This window comes from Prinia subflava, chromosome 12 (genome assembly GCF_021018805.1).
Source record: "Prinia subflava isolate CZ2003 ecotype Zambia chromosome 12, Cam_Psub_1.2, whole genome shotgun sequence".
NCBI lineage: Eukaryota > Metazoa > Chordata > Aves > Passeriformes > Cisticolidae > Prinia > Prinia subflava.
This window is the reverse complement of record NC_086258.1, coordinates 19138045-19155873: the sequence shown is the minus strand read 5'-3', so window position 1 is coordinate 19155873 and position 17829 is coordinate 19138045. Positions and strand designations below refer to the sequence as shown.

The following is a 17829-nucleotide window of genomic DNA, read 5'->3' as shown; positions in this document are numbered from 1 at the left end:
CACAAGAAAATGAGGGGAAAAGGAAATTAAAAAATTAAAAATAAAATGAAGGCAGGTTTGCCCATGGCTGTCCCCAGCCTGAGTCAGTCCTGTCGCAGGCAGGAGGGTTGGGGACACGGCCAGGACACGCAGCACTGGCAGTGACAAGCTCCAGAAGGACGGGCAGGGACAGCCACACCTTCACATCCCTCGTGTAGTGTTCCTAGTCCAGGCAGGCAAATAAATCCCCTCGAATCCACCCTCCCTGGCCCCTGGGAGCGCTGCTGCCCGAAGGTGGGGGTGGTTTGGGTGCTGGGAGCTGTGCTGGGGCAGGCACAGGGACCCCTCTGTCCCCTCACTCCCTGCAGACGGTTCTGGCTCCAACACCATGGCAGTCCTTCTGCAGCCCCCCCTTTCAGGGCCATCTTCCTGCCCCTCCTCACTCCGTCTCCTTGGACTGCTTGGCTCGTTGCTTGCGGAGCTTAACGAAGGCCTGAGCTTCTTTGTCCCTTTTCCTGGACTCCAGCAGCTCCAGGATCTCATCTGCCGGACAAGAGGGGAGCGATGGTGGGAGAGGCTCCCGCAGCCCCCTCCCCGCTCTGCAGGGGCTCAGCTGGCCCCACGTACCCCTGGGCTTGGGGTGGATGAGGGGCAGCCGGGTCTGCGGCACCCGCGCCATGTCAGCCTCGTCCTCCTGCCTGTCCAGGCCGGGCAGGTGGCACAGGGGCAGGAAGGCTTCTCCCTCCAGGTCGTTGGCCCCCAGCACGTCGTAGTCGAACACGGTGAGCAGCAGACAGGCGCCCTCCTGCCGGCACTTCTCCGAGGGGATCAGGCTGCAGGGGCACGGGGGGATCGGCGGGGATCCCCACACCGCGGCCCTCACAGCCTCCCGCGCTGCGCAGCCCCACACGGACCCAACCCCGCAAAGATCCGGGCTCCCCACGGCCCCGCGCCCTCCCGGGGGTTTGAGGGGAGGCAATCCCTGGGCACAGGCGGCTCCTGGAGCAGCAGCCCCACGGCAGAGGCTCTCGGGGGCCCCGGTGGGTGCCAGCCCCTACGTACAAGTCGAAGGCTTCGTCGAAGAGGGGGTGCAGCTCGTTCCTCTTGCACTGGGTGCTCCGGGCCACCACCTCGGGGAACTCGTGCCGGGGCTCCAGGGTGAGCTGCACGAAGGGGTCGCTGGAGCCTGGGGGGTGCAGACATCAGCCCCTGCCCTGGGCCCTCTGCCCCGCAATGAGCCCCACCGGGGCGGCTGCAGGGGGTGCTCAGGGCAGCCTCAGCACAAGCCCCAGCCCGGGCAGGGCTCCGGGAGGCTGCGGGAACCTCGCAGACCCTGCCCGCGCAGCGATGGGCCCGGGGTGGCTGCAGGAGGAGTGACCTCTCCTGGAGAGCTCCCCGAACGGCAGGAGAGGGCCGCTGCTGCTTTGCACGGTGGAGAAAAGCCGCCTGCCCTGCCTGCTGCCTTGTGCCACAAACAGTGGCATGTGGGCACTGCGTCCTGCACGGTCCTGCCTGCTACACCCCATCGAACCTCCCAAAAGCAGTGCAGTAACCCCCCTTTCTCCCAAAATCCACCTCCTTGGATGAAAAGGCAAATCAAGAGGGAGTCCAAGCCAGCCTGGGGCATAGCAGGGACCAAGGACAGGGAACCCTGGGGCAGTGTGGCTCCCCTGCCCACCCATTGCCACCCACACCCACCGTTGGAGTCCAGCGGGATGAGGTTGGTGGCGTTGAGCACTTCCACGTGGAGTTTCTGCTCCGAGGGCCGGTACAGAGCTTTGATGGTCACAGCCCCGTACTTCTCTGAGCTGGTGTCCAGCTGGGCAGCGGGGTAAAGGATAAGGATGTTGTCCTTCATCCCCATCGTGGAGGGGATGCATGGGGGCGGCAGAGGCTCAGCAGGAATTTGGGGGTACCAGGGTGTGCTGCAATCCTCCGGGATGCATTTTGCCTGCTCAATGCTGTGGCAAAACCTGCCCCAACAGCCACAGGACAGGTGGTGGGGAAATTCCACATTTCCACAGGCAGAGCCTGTGAGCAAGGGTGCGATGTGGAAGGGGCTGGGAGCACCATCGGGACTCCTACCTGCTGCTGGATCCTGTTGCTGAAGTATTTCTGGATGAGTTTGCGGCTGCTGGCGGAGCACAGAGCCAGGTGAGTCTCCAGCGCCTGTGGGGAGGGTGAGAGGTGATGGTCAAGCACATGGACAGGTCCACAGCCCGGGGATGCCCTCCCTGGCACCCCTTCCTCCCAAAGGAACCCACGGGGACTCCCCATCCCCAGCTCCATACCTGGAATTCTGCACTGTGCAGGGTCTCCAGCGGCAGCCCGCAGCCCTCGGCGTGGAAGCACAGCTCCAGGCTCTGGGGACAAGGATGCTGTCAGCCCCCAGCCAGACCCCTGTCCTCACCAGGGACCCCCTGCTCCCCCTTGGTACCTTCAGGGCACAGAACAGCCTCTGGCAGTGCTGGACCGAGGGCACCTGCAGTCCCCGTGCTGCTGAGAGCACGGACAGGGTGTGGTGCCACAGGAGAGTGAGGAGGCTGCAGGGAGAGGGAGGCTGTGAGCAGGATCCAGGGGCTGGGGGGATGGCCTTCAGCTGAAGGGCTTTGCAAAGCCCCAGAAGAAAGTGCCTCATCCTGCCAGCCCCGAAGTGGGATGGCCCCAAGCCCTGTGGAGCTGAGGGGGTGCTCCTGCCCAAGGGATGGTGACGCTGGTGGCCTCTGCCACAGTGCATCCCAAGTGCCCTGGTCACCTTTTGAAGTTCTCCTGGACCAGATGCTCGTTGAGGTACTGCAGCTCTGACTCCAGGAACTTCATGAGTGGGATGATGGACTGCAGAGAGAGAAGAGAGGCATTGGGGAGGGCAGGGGGGCATCTCCAGCAGGGCACAGCAGGTGGTGGAAGATCCTGGAGGGGCTCCTTCCCACAGAACACAGGCAGGCTGGGCCTGCTGGGGTCCTGCTGCTGCCTTGGGCATCAGGTGAAGCCTGTGGAGGTCTGGGCCCCATCACTGATGTGTCCTGTGCCCCAGGAGTGGACAGGGAGCAGTGATGGAGGGTGACAGAGGCCCCCACCAAGCAAGAAAAGGCTATCCATAGCTGCCCAAAAAAGATGGTCTGGGAGGGGCTGGACCAGATACTTACATCCTCGGGCTTCTGGGTGTCACTGGAGGATGAGAGCTCCTGGATGTGTCTGGCAATGCCCTTTTCCAGCTGCCAGGGAGAAACGCAGGAAGATACTTGGCCTTTGCCCTCTGCACCAGCCTCCCCAGCCCAGCTCCACCTTGTCTCCATCCCAGGAGCTTTATGGGCTTCAGAACACCTTGGATGAAGCTACTCTGGGCCAGGTGAGGGCCAAGGGGGCGTCAGTGGCGGGCAGTCACCTTGGTAGCCAGGGCTTGCACCACGTCCCGGACCTCGTGGTCCAGGCAGGCCACGGTGCTGTGGAGCTGGGTGTGCAGGGCGTTCTGGATCTGCTGCGGGGCGATGATGCCCCTCGTGTGCTGCTGCAGCTGCGCCCAGCCCAGCTGCGACGGCAGCGTCAGCATCAGCAGCCGCAGCTGCTCGATGTTGTTCACCACGATGCAGAGCTGGGGGAGGTGGGTCTGCTTCAGGGTTCACAGCCCCTGGAGCACCCCTCACCCCCCTACCCAATGCAATCTCCATCATTACTCCCGTTCCCATCTCCATACCCATCCTCATCCCTAGTCCCATCTCCATCTCCATCTCCGTCTCCATCTCCATCTCCATTCTCATTTTCATCCTCACCCGTGTCCCCATCCCCATCCTGCTCCCTCTGCTCACATAATTTCCCTGCTGGTGTTCCAGGATTATGGCTTTTGATGGCCAGCTGGTCCCTGTGGAACCCAAACTGGGGATGTCAGCTGGGTTCTCAGCAGCTCAGCTCCCTCTGTCCATAAACCAGGGCCAAATTCTGCCCTTCCTGGAGCAGCCAGGACAGGTTCCAACACCAACCTTGTTGGCCGCCTCGCCCTCATTCTGCTCGCTCAGCGACAGAGCCTCAGCCCTCTCCTTGATCAGCTTGCAGTACATCAGGGAGATCTTGCACATGTCCTGCAGGACACAGGAGAAACCAACAGGACTGAACCAGGCAACACCGGCCCCACCATGGACTCAGGGAACCACATCACTGTGGAGGACTGGCTCCTTCATGGAGACAAACCCCCAAAAGCAGGAGGAGCAGACTCCAGGTGCTGGTGCCCAGGTGTACAAACCTCCAGGAGATTGACCATGATCATGAAGGCTTTCTCAGGGTCTGGCCAGCTGAGCTGCTGCCAGGTTGTCACGATCTGGGCGTAGCAGGTGGACAGGTCAACAGTGGATGTGCTGTGCTTGTGATACCCGTAAGGCTTCAGCTGAGGGGCAGAGAGGGCACACACAGCTTGTACAGAGAGATGCCATCCCACAGAGCAGAGCTGCTCCTCCACTTTGGGGCTCTCTGGCCCATCAGCAGCTCCTCACATCCCAATGTCATCACACAACCACTTTTCAGAGGAGGAGATGAGGATGGATGGAGCACACGAGCTCCCTGCTTCCCCCCACACACCCATCCAGTGTGGCTGGACCCACTGAAGAGCAGCCTGTGGCCCCATGGCTGCCTTCCCTCTCCTCTGCAGAGAGGTTGGAAGCAAAGGGGATTCTCACAGCATGGCCCAGATGCAGGGCCCTCAGATCACACGGGCTGCCAGGGAGAAACGAGGGAAGGGACACAGGGACATTGTGTGGGGCCAGGGGGGTGGGACCAACCGGCCCAGGGGACCACATGCTTTGCCTGGGAGAGGAACCAGGCTGCTCCTGGACTGCCATGTGGTGGTCTCAGTGCTCTGAGCCAGGCACAGCAGCAAAGCATGGAATGCAGCTGGAGTGTCCCCAAAGGGAGGAGGGAGGTTTCTCCTGCCCACGTTACCTGGTCCATCTGGATGGCTCTCTGAGCCCTCTCCAGAGTGGTGGTGTAGGCCTTCTGCAGCCACAGGGGCAGCGCTTCCTCAAACCACTGGTGGAAATTGCTCAGGGCCAGAGGTCCATCCCTGGGGATGAAGGCAGCAGCTTCTCCAGCTGCACAGCAGCAGCACGGGACCCTCACCCCTCCTGCTCCCACACCAAACCCACCCAGAGATGAGCCCAAACCCCTCCTGGTGATGCCCCCATTGACACCAGGCACCAGCAGCCTGCTCTGCCTGGTGTGCAATAAGGGATACAGGTGGGTGGGGAGGATGCAGAGACCCTCTCAGTTAACTCTTAATCCCTCCCTTTAGCATCTCTCTTCTCAGGGCTGGTACCTGTTTGGGAGGGAGTCCTTCATCTGATAGAGCTCCTGCAGTTTCCTGTAGAGGTCAAAGAGGCTCTCGGCCGTGGGTCTGGACATGCTGCTGTCAACCTTGTGCAGCTGCTCCTGGACATGCTCCGCGACCTGGGTGGGAGCAAGGGCAGGGGGACACAGTGAGATCTGGCCAGGAAGGCTCCTTCTGAAGTGAGGGTCACCTCAGGGGGCTCCTCCTCCTTTCTCGGTGGCATTTCAGCAGATTTGTTGGGCCAAATAGGCCCCACAGTCACTCTGAGGGCACACAGGGAGAGAGGGGGAGTTTCTCTCACTCCCCTTCCAGGCTTGCAACAAGCAGCTGCCACCCGAGGGTGGCCAAAACCCTCAGCCTGGCTTTAGACCTTTGACCCCGAGGGCAGAGCAGCCCAGGCTCGCTCACCAGGCTCTCCAGCTCCAGGTAGGCAATGGAGAAGATATTCAACTTCAGGTTGCTGCAAGAGAGAAACGTGGAGTCAGGAACCTGCCAGCTCCAGCCCAGCAAAGCCAGGCCAGCAAACCCTGCCAGGCTGTGTCCTGGGTGAGGACAGCACAGCTGAAAGGGGCAGAGATGGCACCACAGACCCCACCTGTGGAGCTCTGTCACTCCTGACCCCAGGGAAGGTGTATCAGGGTGAGATCAAGCACTGGAACCTACGTGCTGAACAATTTATTCCAGATCTTCTGGCACTGCTTGAGATCTTCTATCACCTCCAGGAGGAGCTTGGACAAGGCTTTGCTATTCTCCTCTATGCTCTGCAAAGGAAAGAAAAGCTTATTTTGGATGCTCAGACATTTTGAAGTGACTTTATTATGTCGGAGGGACAGAGATGGGAGCTGACCTTCACCATGGGCTTGAGGTGCTGCTTCTGCATGTGAAACCATTCCGTTGTGCCTGACTGCAAGAGAGGAGTCCTGGTGGGATGGCAGGGAAGCAAGAGGAGCAAAGGCAGCTCTGTCACCCCCTTCACTATCCCTGTCCCCTGGGTGAGGTGAGAATCTGTGGTGGGAGCCACAGGCTGGGGCCACCAGGCTGAAGAGGGCTGGGTATTTCCCCTGCCATGGTGATCCACGTGGATTTGCTGAGGTGTGGGCATTGGGCAGGGGATGGGAGGAAAGGGAGAGCCACAGGGTCCCACCCTGCAGGGGCTGGGGTGGATGAGACCCCCAGTACCTTCAGAGCTGTGGAGATCATCTGGGGGAGGTCAGGGCTGGGTGTGCACAGCTCATGGAAAGCTTTCATTTTGCACATCTGGACAAGGACCCTGCAAAGTGAGGACCTCGAGTGAAACCCAGCAGCTGCCATCAGAAACAAACACCCCTCCCTTCAGAGACCCTGCCCAAACAGCCTTCCCCTCCCAGCAAAATTCCCCACAGGGAGCCCAGGATGAGGGAAGAGACAGGACAAGAGTCACAGCAGCCTAGACCGGGGAGAAATGGCTCACCCTGAGATCTGCTCAAGCTCAGGGGCTTGTCCATCACAGCAGCCAAGCCACAGGACCCCACAGGAGCTGGCCCCAGTGACCAACTCACCTCAGCAGGGACTGCAGCCTCTCCCTGGACCTCGGGACAGAGAGGGGGAAAATGATGCGGAACCTACGGATGAGGGAGACCCCGTAGGCCAGCAGGGACTGGAAGGACTCAGCCAGCTCTTCTTTCTGGGGAGAAGAAAGGAAACAGGCACTGTCCTCCTCAGTGACAGGCAGATGCTGGCAGCACCATGGCACCACAGCACAGGGAGCTGCTGCTCCCATTCCTTTCCAGCCTGTTCCAGAGATGGGAAAATACCCCTGATGTCTCTGGTAGCCTCTCCCTGGAGGGACTGAACTGAGCTTTGTGCTTAAACCTCATTGCTATGCATGGAAAATTCAGTGTCTCAGCAGGGTGCAGGGATGCTCTGGGAAAACAGGCTGGGAGAAGCAGAAATTGGGTCATATTTAAGTTTTGCAGGGGGTTGTGACTGACCTGCTGGCAGGGATGGGGGAGGGGGATGCCAGTGCAAAGGGTGAGGGGATCTCCACAGAGAGGGAGAACAAACCTCTGGAACACCACCCCAGACACCCTGGCACCCCTGTACCCCGCAGTCTCCTGCCTTTCCTGGAACAGGGGGAGTGGAACAGCCCCCGGGGCTCCTGACAGGGGAGGCTCAGGGCTGGGTGCCTGCAGCCCCTCTCTCTCCCAGACCTCTGCCCCACACAGGGGCTGGAGCCCCCTCACCTGCTCTGGCCTCAGGCGCTCCTGCACCCACCGGTACTCGATGCTGGTGATCTGGTGGAGGAGGCAGCTGCTGTTGAACTCCAGGCTCTGGTAGAGCTTGCTGTAGGCCAGCCACTGCCTGGGGAGCAGGGAGGGCTGGGCTGAGCTCCGGGGGCTGGGGGGCACCCAGGAGCCAGCCACAGCCACAGCCAGGGTCACAGGGGTGGCACCCAGGGGTCCTGGGAAACACCTGAGCTCATGGGACAGAGCAGCCGTGGTCAGAGGGTCCCAAGAAGGCCCCAGGTGCTGCATGGGGTGCCCTGGGTGTGGGGGACTCACGCCATGTCCTGGTGGAAGTCAGAGAGGTCCTTCTGAGTGGCGTGCAGGTACAGCACGGTGCTGGCGTGGCTGCTCAGCTCCCCGTCCCAGGAGGTGCTGCCCGCCTGCCAGGAGGGAAAGGGGGGAAAATGTGCCCTGGAGCCAGACAGGATGAGCGAGGAGGGGGGACAGGCACCTCGGTGTGGGGTGCATTTGCAGGAGTGTGAGCCCCAGAAGGACGGCAGGCATCACCCTGACCCTCACTCCCATCACACAATGTGTTGGGCTGTGGGCTGCACAGGGAGCCCTGCCCCAGCCCAGCTGCTGCAGGGCTGCTCCTGGTGCTGCTGGCAGCACTGGTGGCACCTGGTGCTGCAGGATCTCGTGGGACACCAGCTGCTGCAGGAGGTGGCGGTGGACGGTGTAGCTGGGCTGTGTCCGGCTGCTCCTGGTGGCTCTCTGCAAAGAGACAAGGCAGGGACAACCATCACCTGCCTGGGCACACGGGGACACTGCCACAGCGGGGACACGGCACCCAAAATGTGGGGCTGAAGAGCCAAGGGCTGCAGGTGCACCAGGAGAGGGTCCTGGGGCTGGCACAGAGCTCAGGGGAGCGTCCAGCACCTGCAGAGCCTCGGGCTGGCACCTCTGCCCCAGGGCTGGCACCTGTGACCCTGGGCTGGCACCTCTGCCCCTTGGACTGGCACCTGTGACTCTGGGGCTGGCACCTGTGACCCTGGGGCAGGCACCTCTACCCCTGGGCTGGCACCTGTGACCCTGGGCTGGCACCTGTGACCCTGGGTGGGCACCTGTGACTCTGGGCGGGCACCTCTGCCCCTGGGCTGGCACCTGTGAGCCTGGGCTGGCACCTGTGACCCCCAGCCAAGCCCCAGGGACAGGCAGGTCCCATCGTGCCAAGGCAATGGGGAAGGAGCCCTTTCCCACATCTTGTCCCACCTTCTTGTGAGTCAGCAGGAACTGCAGGTGGCAGTGTCCCCGCTCGGGGTACGTCTCTGTCCGTGGCTCCAGCTGGTACCACTGGTCGTTCCAGCAGTGCAGGTCCTGCAGGCACAGAGGGACAAGGGGGAAGCCCTGGGCGGCCTTCCCAGGAGAAGGATCTCATTCAGAGACCGGGGGATCTTCATCCCGCCGCGTTCACAGGGCAGGAAGATTCTGTATTGCATTAAAAATAGAGGATGTGCAGTGACTGAGTGTGCTGGAATGACAGTGAGGGACCCGACATCACTTTGTGCCTGTGAGAGGGGATGCTGGCTGTGCCGGTGCTGCCTCGGGGCTGGTCCTGCCGGGATCCCGGGAGCTTTCACCGCCCTGGGGAGTCCCTGGAGGAGGGCAGGCACCGCCGTGCTCACCTTCAGGCGAACCACCACATTCCCCAGGAAATCGTCCTGCCCTTTGTCCTTGCGAGCGTCTTTAAAGATCCTGAAAGGCACAAAGGACGGAGGGATGGGGAGGTGTCCTGCAGCTGTCACCGGGATGGAGAGGGGTGACACAGACCTGCCGCCCTCCAAGGGGGATTTTTAAAATCCAGCAGGGCAAATAAGCATTTCCCACCCCCTCTTTTATCAGCAGCCTCGGGGCTGCAGCAGCACCGACCTTTTGAGGCCGTGCAGGTCCGTCAGCTCCCCCAGCTTGTGCCGCATCGACTCCACCACGTCCGAGTCCCTGTGGGGAAAGGGGGACCGGGGTGATGGAAAGGCAGAGCAGGAGGTGCAGTGGCGGAGGAGAAGGGAAGGCACAGGAGCAGGGAAGTGTCAGGAGTGAGGCCAGCCCCAAACCCAGCCCAAATCTGCCAGCACGTGGCTTCTCTCCATAAATTAAAGCAGGGCTTAGGGCCAGCCCTGCTTGGGCACAGCCAGCCTGGGCTTTCTCTGCTGGCACAGGTGACATCCTGCACCGAGCACTGCTCCACAGAAAGTGGTGGGGAAAGGGGGCCCAGCTGGCTCCTGGGCCTTTCAAAAAGTGCAGATTGAATGCAGGAGGCAGGACCTGCTGTGGGCAGCATCCTGGGGTCATGGGGATGCTGCCACTCACCACATGTCCAGGTGGAAGCTGGCTGTCTCCACGTCTTTAAACTCCCTGCAAGGCACCAGGGGATGTTGTTACTCGAGAAACACACGAGTGCTGAACCCCCACCCACAGCCAGGAGCCCTGGCCAGGCCCTGCATCCCCCAGAGAGCAGAGCTGAGGGGCAGGGGTGGATTACAGGATGAACGTCTCGTTCCACACGGGGCTGAGGGTCTGGTTTATGACTTGGGTGCGATGGATTTGGTCTTCGGGGATGAGGTCTTTGACCACAGCCTTCATCCTCCTCCTGTGGTCGGGGTGGGCTGGCTCCTGGCTCCTGGTCTCGATGCCCAGCAGGCAGTACGGGTCACTGAGCCCTGCCAGGAGGGAGGTGTGGGAATTGCACTGGGAATTGCACTGGGAATTGCAGCTGCCCCTCCTCCCATGGGACACCCACCCGTCTCCACTTACCGCTGACATCTTTGCCCAAAATGCCTTTGGCTTCCTTCACAGTGGCTTTCAGGCAGTAAATGGGGCTCTGGAAAAATGAAAAAAACCCAACCATTTAATGTTCCAAAGATTAAAAATCCAAATCCAAATCATTAATTTAAAATGAAAAAACAGCTATTAATGTTTCAGGTCACTGACCCTATGAGGAAGGATCAATCCTGCAAGGAATGAGGGGGCTGGAGCTGGACCTTGTCATCAGCTCCCATCCAAGCAGGGACAACCCCGCAGCCCAAATCCCAACCACAGGGGCTCAGAGGCACCACCCCACCCTGGGGACGCTGTACCTCCAGCTCCAGGACCTGATGCATGATGACCCTGTGCTCCTCCGCGTCCATGCCAAAAGCCTGTGTGGATATTGGGGCTGCTGATGGATGCTGCCCTGTTAACGGGGGCTGGAGAGCAGCCAGGGGCTTCCCTCTGCTCCCTGGGAGCCAGCTGCAGCCCAAGGGGAAAGGAGAGCGGCAGAGTCCAGCAGAAAAGCTGAGGACCAGCTGAAAGGTCTTGAGGGAGAGCCTTCTTCCCACCAGCCCCAGTCTAAGATAAACACTTCTCCCCAGGGCTAATGTTTCCCAGCCACAGGATGCTCCCAGCCCTCCAGCTGGATGCTGCTGCTACATCTGCCTTGCTGCTGGTTAAAAGCTCCCTCTGAGTGACCCTGTAGGGGGCCAGAGGAATGATTATTGCCTCCAAACCGCCAGAGAGAAACTGAGTGTGGTGGGAGCAAGTTCTGCACAGGTGGGATGGGGCACTTCCACATCCTGGCCCCTGGAGCCTCTGGTCTGGTCCAAGACCCTGGCACATGGAAAGCCCAACCTTATTCAACATCCATATTCTCAAGTTTGCAAGTTAAATTTTGTTATTCGGCCTCTTGAGAATTTTGTGGTCTCCTGTGAACCACCAGAGTAAATCAAAACCCCTTTAAAAACTCACTGAGTGAGCTTGGAGCATAACAGACCCCTACCATGGCTGGGGGGATGGACATGGCAGGGACGGGTTTTGGGGACCCTGCCAGGAGGGGACACACCTTCTGCACGTAGGAGTAGAGCTCCTGGGAATCCCCGACGTGCTGCTGCTCGGGCCTGCCCAGGCGGTGCCGGATGGTGTAGAGAACCTCCTCGTAGAGCAGGGCCAGCTGTGGGGGGACACTGCTGACACCCCCCGAGGGGACAGCCAGCAGGGACGTGCTCCATGCACCCCCAGGACCAGCAGGGTTTCCTCCTCACAGCTCCCCCTGCCACCCCCTGCATCCAGCCCTGCCCGGCCACCTCCTGTGGGAGCATCTCTGGGAGCTGAGCCACGTCCCCAGGGCCCTGCAGCACTGCCACCTCCCCAGTGTCACCAAGGGAGGCCACAGTGGGACCACAGGCGTACCTCTTCCTTGGAGAACCGGTGGGACAGATCCATCTGGGGAGAGAAGAGGAGCAGAGAGGTTTCCCATCAAGGGCACAGTTTGAGGAGGAAGTCGTGGCCGGACAGGGCAGGGCTGCCAGGATGGGGTGGCATCACCCACAGCACACGAGGGTGGGATGTCCCAAAGGACGCTGTGACACCCCACAGATGCCCCAGGCTGAGGCACAATGTCCCCCATCATTCACCAGCAGGGCAGCACAGGGGTCTTCACCCCCAAGCCCCATTAATTGAGGAGGGGGCTGCAAGGGTGGCAACAGCAGCTGGGGGTGACCCCGGGGGGCTTTAAAAGCCAAGCACCCACCTCTGAACCCCCAGAGCCAGTCACTGCAGCAGCACCAGGGCAAAGCACTGAGGGACAGGGCAGGGGGCCAGAGCACCGTGAGCAGCTCCAGGCTGGGCAAGGAGATGCCAAAAGCCGTCAGGATTTGGTGCACTGCTACAAATCTCTGCAACCCGCAAGGGCGCACTGCTCATTCCCTGCCTGAAGGACCAGCAACAGCACTGACTTTCCAAACAAGAATTAAATCCAAGCAGTGACACTGCCAGAGGAAGGGGACCAGTGTCCCAGTGCCATCTGTTACTGGTCCTGGCACTGGAACCTCGGGGAGTACAAGGGGGTGACACCCAAAAATGTAACAGAAGCTTTTAAAATGAGTTTGGGCTTTTCTGGGCAGAGGGGGCTCATGCAGGGCTGGTGGGGATGGATGGATGGATGGATGGACAAATCCTACCTGTGGGTTAGCCCAGGTCCCAAAGTGACCTTAGAAACCCCTAACAGAAAAAAAAATACCAACCCTGAGCTTGAACATTAACATTTGCTTATGGCAAATCTAGGGCTGGCATAATCCCCCAGCCATCTGGCCTGAATTCAACCCTTCCAGCCCCAGCAAGTTTAACCCTTGAGCTGCTTCTCTCCCACCTGCCTCCACATCTCTTCTTGCACCCACTGGTGCCTGCTGGGGGCTCTGGTGCCTCAGTAGCCCTCTGTGAAAGGGGGACCTGTTGCACTCAGGAGGGTCCCAGTCTGCCCCTGCCCAGGGTCCATGCACCTCCTGCTGCTGCTGGCACTGTCTTGCCTGTGCCAAGGCAGGGGGGGCATGGCCCCATCCCAGATCTTTCAGCATCCCCACAGTCAGCACTGCTCCGCTGCAAGGTCTCAAGTGCAGAAGGGACAGTAAAAGGAATTTATTTCTCTGCTGCTGTTATTCATCAGCAAGACACAAGCATCTGTTCCTTGCCCAGCAGTGAGGTGGCACAGGAGGGCAGGGGAGGAATCCCTGCTGGTTTTGGGGGCAGCTCCCTGCTGTTCCATTGTCCTGGACAGCTGCAGGATCTGCTCCCTGCTCCCACGTGCACACAGGACTGGTTAAGCTAAAGCTGGGCTGAGCCACCAGGACGTGTTTGCTGCTGCTAATCCTCATGCCAAGAGCCCAGCTCAAATCCAGGGGTGTTGCCTAAATCCAGGTCTGGATACAACCACCAGCATCAGCAGCAGTGGGGGAGGCAGCAGGGACAGGGAGGGAAGACGAGTCCCTGGGTGGGGACAGCACCAGGACAGAGCAGCCCACGGGTCCAGCAGGGGCATTGTGCCCTCGTGCCCCCAGCAGCCCTGGGCAGAGCTGTGGGCCCATCTCACAGGGACAGCCACGGGGACCCCGTGGTCGGTGGGGCTGGGGTGGCCTAGGGCAGGGCTTTGGGAGAGCTGCCAGCAGCAGAGAGCCCAGAGGGGCTGGGAGGGGCTGGAAGCCACAGAGGGGACCCTCAGTGGGGGCACAGAGCTGCAGCTGGCCCCCTCCTCACCCTGGGGCACCCATTTACACTGGTAGGGTACCCCCATCTCTCAGTCACTCCCAGGCCTCTCCCCTTTTTTCTCACTGCCCTTTTCCAGCCTCATCACCCAGCGCTGCCCAGGGTCCCCTGGGCACAGCCCCCTGCCCCTGCCTGCTCCACGGCACCTCAGACACCCTCCCCAGCCCCCTGAGCCCCAAGCCACCTACCTCGGGGCTCTCCTCCCCGGGGAGGGTCCCCGGGGGGCTCTGGCCAGCAGGATCCATCTCGGGGGTGCCTGAGCTCTGCCTGAAGCCGAAGCCTCCCCCACTCCCTGGGCTGCTCAGAGGAGGAAACCACAGCCCTTATCAGAGCGTGGCCATTGCAGCAGAGCGGAAACGCGCTCGGGGCTCCTTCCAGAGCAGCGCAGGCGCCTGGCCCTGCTCCCCTGCACCCCTGGGGACTGCTGGTGCACAGGGATGGGGGCAAAGGAAGGCGTCACAGCCAGCCCCTGCTGCCACTTATGGGCAGGGAACTGGGGACAAGTGGAGAGAAATAGTCCTGAGGAGGCAAAACCCGGCAGAGGAATGGGGCGATGGAGAGGATTAGTGGAGGCAACACCAAGGATGGCTCGTCTGGGCTCTGATGTGTTTTTGGGATCCATCGTGCCTTGAGAGCAGAGGTAGGGACCTGGCAGAATGCAGGGGGTGTCTTCAGCCCTGGGGGATGGAGGGGATTTGAAATCCCATGTAAAAAGTGCAGGATGAGGAGTCCTTGCAACACCCAGGGGAGTTGCACAAGGCTGGGCTGAGAACAGACGCAGTAAAGAGATTAGAACAGCACTGAGAAGGGGCCTGTGACCTTTTTCCAAACGGTCTGTCCAGAAAGAGCTGGTTACTGAGAAAAAGAGCAGGAAGAAATGACGCTGAAAATTTGTTCTTTACTGTCAGCTTTCATTCTTACAAACACTTTATCTGATTGCAGCTTGCCAGGTCACAGACCGGCAGCAGAGCCCTCCCCTCACAGATCCCTATCAGGATGCTCTCACTGATACCAAACTGGGTGGGGGAAGGCTTGGCTGGGCAGGAAGGAGAGGGCATGGGGAAGAGGGTTTGCTCCTGGGTGTCTGTTGTGTCTGCAGGCACAGCTGTGAGCAGCCTGGGCTTTGGAGGAGCTGTTGAGCTGCACAAGCCTTTTCTGCTCAGCCCAGAGCCAGGGGAAGGACAAGGACATGAGCCTGTGCTCAGTGTCACTGCTGGGGTTTGGTGTCACTGCCTGGGCTGTTGAGGAGCCATAGGGCCTGTGCAGCAGGGCAGTGACTCCCCAAGGGGAGGTTTTGTCTCCTTTCTGGCCTCTGGATGGTCCAAAGCCATAAAAAAGGCGCTTCAGATGTAGCCCAGGCAGCAGTGGCTCCACACTGGGATCAGTGGTACTGTGCAGGCCCTCTGGGGTTTGTGCTCAATCCAAGCAGGGAACCATGACCACGGAAACTGTGCTGGCAAGTTTGATTCCTTAACACCAATGATGGAGCCAGAGTCCATCAGCACAGAGCCCCACAGCACGCTGGCTCCCAGCAGAGCTGCAGGAGGGTGCTGGAGCACCATCCCTGTGAGACGGAGAGGGCAGGCAGCCAGTCCCTTCCAGCCTTGCACTCATCCAGTCCTTTAATTGAGGCAGGTTGCACTGTTTTAATTGCTTTAAGAGAGACACAGCCTCCCTTTGAGCTGTAACCCTGTAAGAGCAGGTTATAATGGCAAAAGGAGTTCCCTGAAGTGGGGGACCAGGAGATGGAAAAAGGGCTGAGAGGAGGGGCAGGGGGTTGATGTGGGAGGCAGATTTTCTTTATCCAGGTCAGCCAGCACAGGACTAGGGCGAGGAGGGCCTGAACAGCATAAACCCACTGAATTCCCAGGAGTAGGGGGATGCCAAGATAATCTACAGAATAAAAATTCAGAGATACAGTGAGACACAGAAAAGCTGAAATGAGTTCCTGAGATTTTTCAGCCTTGTCCCCTGAGGTCTGAGAAAAGCTGCTTGTCACACTTCTGCTCTCTCCCCTCTCAGAAGGGCTCTGGGCTCTGTCCCCAGGAACTGGCTGCCCCAATGAACTGGTGGCCTTCAGCACCCCTTCTTGTGCACTCCCCAGTTTGGTGCTGGAGCCACCTCCACCCCGTTCCCTTTGCCATCAGAGATGCTCAGAGGTGCTCCCCCAGCCCTGCCAGCCTCAGCCTTGCCCTTATCCAGCCTTTTTCCACTGGCTCACCTTGGGCAGGCAGCTTAAAAGCATCTCCTCCCTTGCTGACAGAGGGGGATGTGGTGGAGAAGCTGATTCTTGTCCCGTGACACACACAAATGCAGTTTATTGATCTGGGCCATCAGCTCCGTGCTCCCTTGCAAAATGTTGTTAGTGGGAACTAGGGAAAAGTGCACAATGGCCTTTGGAAACCATTGCTGTCATCTTTGCTTTTAACTTTGATTGCAAAAGCAAAATCTGGCCCAGCAAAGAGCAAGCCCAGAGGTAAAGGCAGGACATGGACTCAGCATCCTTGAGCTGCTCACTCCTTTCACTGCTCCTTGCCAACAAAAAATAACAGCACTCAGGATGTCTCTACCCTCAACCAGCACAGACAGAACAGCTGAAAGAGTTCAGTCCATCCTCAACTCCATTTATTTCCTCCTTGTAACACTGGAGAAATAAAATCCAGTCATAACCATTGCTAAATATCAGGCAGTGACCCTCCAGCCAGCAGCTGGTGGCTGGGCTGGAGTTGGCAGGCTTTAGAAAGCAAAAGTTCAGCTGCAGTGTGGAAGTGTCTGCTGAAAAGCACTTTCCCCAGCAGTTCCCAGTCTGGCCACTGCAGTGGTTTGCACTGCCCATGGAAATGCTCAGGCACAGCCCAGCGGGGTGGGAGCACACAGCTCCCGTCAGAGGCCAGCACGGACTCTGTGCAGGGATCTCACGGATTCCAGCCTCTGTGTGTGCCATGGGAGAGCTCCTTGGTGAGCAGGTCTCAAAAGCAGCAAATATCCTTTTTTTGCCCTGGGCTTTACCAGGTGAACCACAAAATACCAGAGACAAAAATCACTGAGCTCCAGTGTTTGCACCTCGAATTACTCCTTGTCCAGAAAACAATAAGAGAAGCCCTAAAAGCAGCTCCAGAAGGAGTGAAGATTTCTGGTTTCTAGTAGAGACCATCCTGATAAACTCCATTCCCCACAATGGCAGACAACTAGCAAAACATCCCCGACATCAGGACTTTCCAAAGGGAGGGGGTTGGCATTCCCAGAAACAGCTTCCCATGCTGTCAGTCTGCCTCCCAAAATAACCAGCATACATATGACAATATGGAGTGAAGCTTTACATTCCTTTTAAAAACAAGTCATCCTAAAGGAAAACCCTTTAAACCTGTCCCAAATATCAATAAAGTCCACAGTTCACTTGTGAATGGGGTTACAGGTGCTGCTGAGAAAGCAGATCTCCAGATAACAAGAATTATCCCCTTCTTTATAGGGAATCATCTCCCCCTTAAAGGAAAACCTGCTAGGAAAGAACCCTCCAGCAGCATTGATAGCAGTTTATCTCCTACCTCTTGTGTTGATCCTGAAGCCGCAGCCTGGCCTCACTCTTATCTCTCGGATGGAAATGGGCAAATGGTCAAAAAACTGATTTCAACATGTCCCTCCCTCACTTCTCCTTTTAAGCACGGGGTCCGATGACTCTGCAAAACCCAGAGGCGCCTGCCAGGCACTGGCAAAGGGGACAGTGCAGGCACCAGGAGGGGAGAGGAAGGAGGTTTCAAAATGAGAGACATCCCTGTTTCCTTGCTCTGGGGCTGCCCAGGTGAGGGGCACCCCTGGGTGCTGTGGGGCCAATGATTCCATACCCAGGAGGGATGTCAGTCACCCCCCTCCCTGTTTCCTGTGGGGCCCCCCAGTTACCCCTGCCCTGACCACACATCTCTCCTGCCACAGGCTCTCCTGAGCACTCTGGGGACACCTCACGAAAGATGGTGGCACTTGGGAAGGAAGTGGGGAACACACAGCACCTCCCACCTCATTTAGGACATCTTAGAAGGATGTCAATGTAAGCTCCACCCCTCTGGAAAGAGCAAAGGGGACTTCCAGCCACCCACACAGGACAGGGCAGCTGTGAAAGCCCCGTTCCCCTTGCGAGCCCTGTGCAGGAGCAGAGGTTTGCCACAAGAGCTGCCAGCTCCATGGCACGGATGACCCTGAGGAAGTCACAGACTTCATCTGTAGACATGGATGTCTCTCATTTGCCTCACAGCACCTTGTGACCACTTT

General features: G+C 59.2%; 1 protein-coding gene across 4 annotated transcripts; it reads right to left on the bottom strand.

Annotated features, from left to right (window-relative positions):
* Positions 1 to 257: 257 nt before the first annotated feature.
* Positions 258 to 17296, bottom strand: UNC13D (unc-13 homolog D). 4 transcript variants are annotated; one of them, XM_063408865.1, is made up of 33 exons: positions 13755 to 13869; positions 12489 to 12528; positions 11719 to 11751; positions 11372 to 11479; positions 10632 to 10691; positions 10309 to 10375; positions 10037 to 10214; positions 9865 to 9909; positions 9427 to 9495; positions 9183 to 9252; positions 8770 to 8874; positions 8179 to 8271; positions 7834 to 7937; positions 7516 to 7633; positions 6832 to 6956; positions 6473 to 6563; positions 6141 to 6197; positions 5957 to 6054; positions 5702 to 5753; positions 5282 to 5412; positions 4909 to 5029; positions 4217 to 4357; positions 3957 to 4055; positions 3365 to 3571; positions 3126 to 3194; positions 2735 to 2814; positions 2417 to 2522; positions 2271 to 2342; positions 2065 to 2148; positions 1678 to 1798; positions 1042 to 1165; positions 607 to 812; positions 258 to 522 (listed from the first exon to the last, which is right to left on the bottom strand). In XM_063408865.1, the coding sequence occupies exons 3-33, from the start codon at positions 11749 to 11751 to the stop codon at positions 419 to 421; spliced, it is 3138 nt and encodes a 1045-aa protein (XP_063264935.1). In that variant the 5' UTR covers positions 12489 to 12528; positions 13755 to 13869; the 3' UTR covers positions 258 to 418. The 4 variants fall into 4 exon arrangements, with proteins under 4 accessions (XP_063264935.1, XP_063264934.1, XP_063264936.1 ...); XM_063408864.1 differs by lacking the exons at positions 12489 to 12528; positions 13755 to 13869 and adding an exon at positions 17112 to 17296; XM_063408866.1 differs by lacking the exons at positions 12489 to 12528; positions 13755 to 13869 and adding an exon at positions 17112 to 17148 and having other exon boundaries at positions 11719 to 11830.
* Positions 17297 to 17829: the final 533 nt, after the last annotated feature.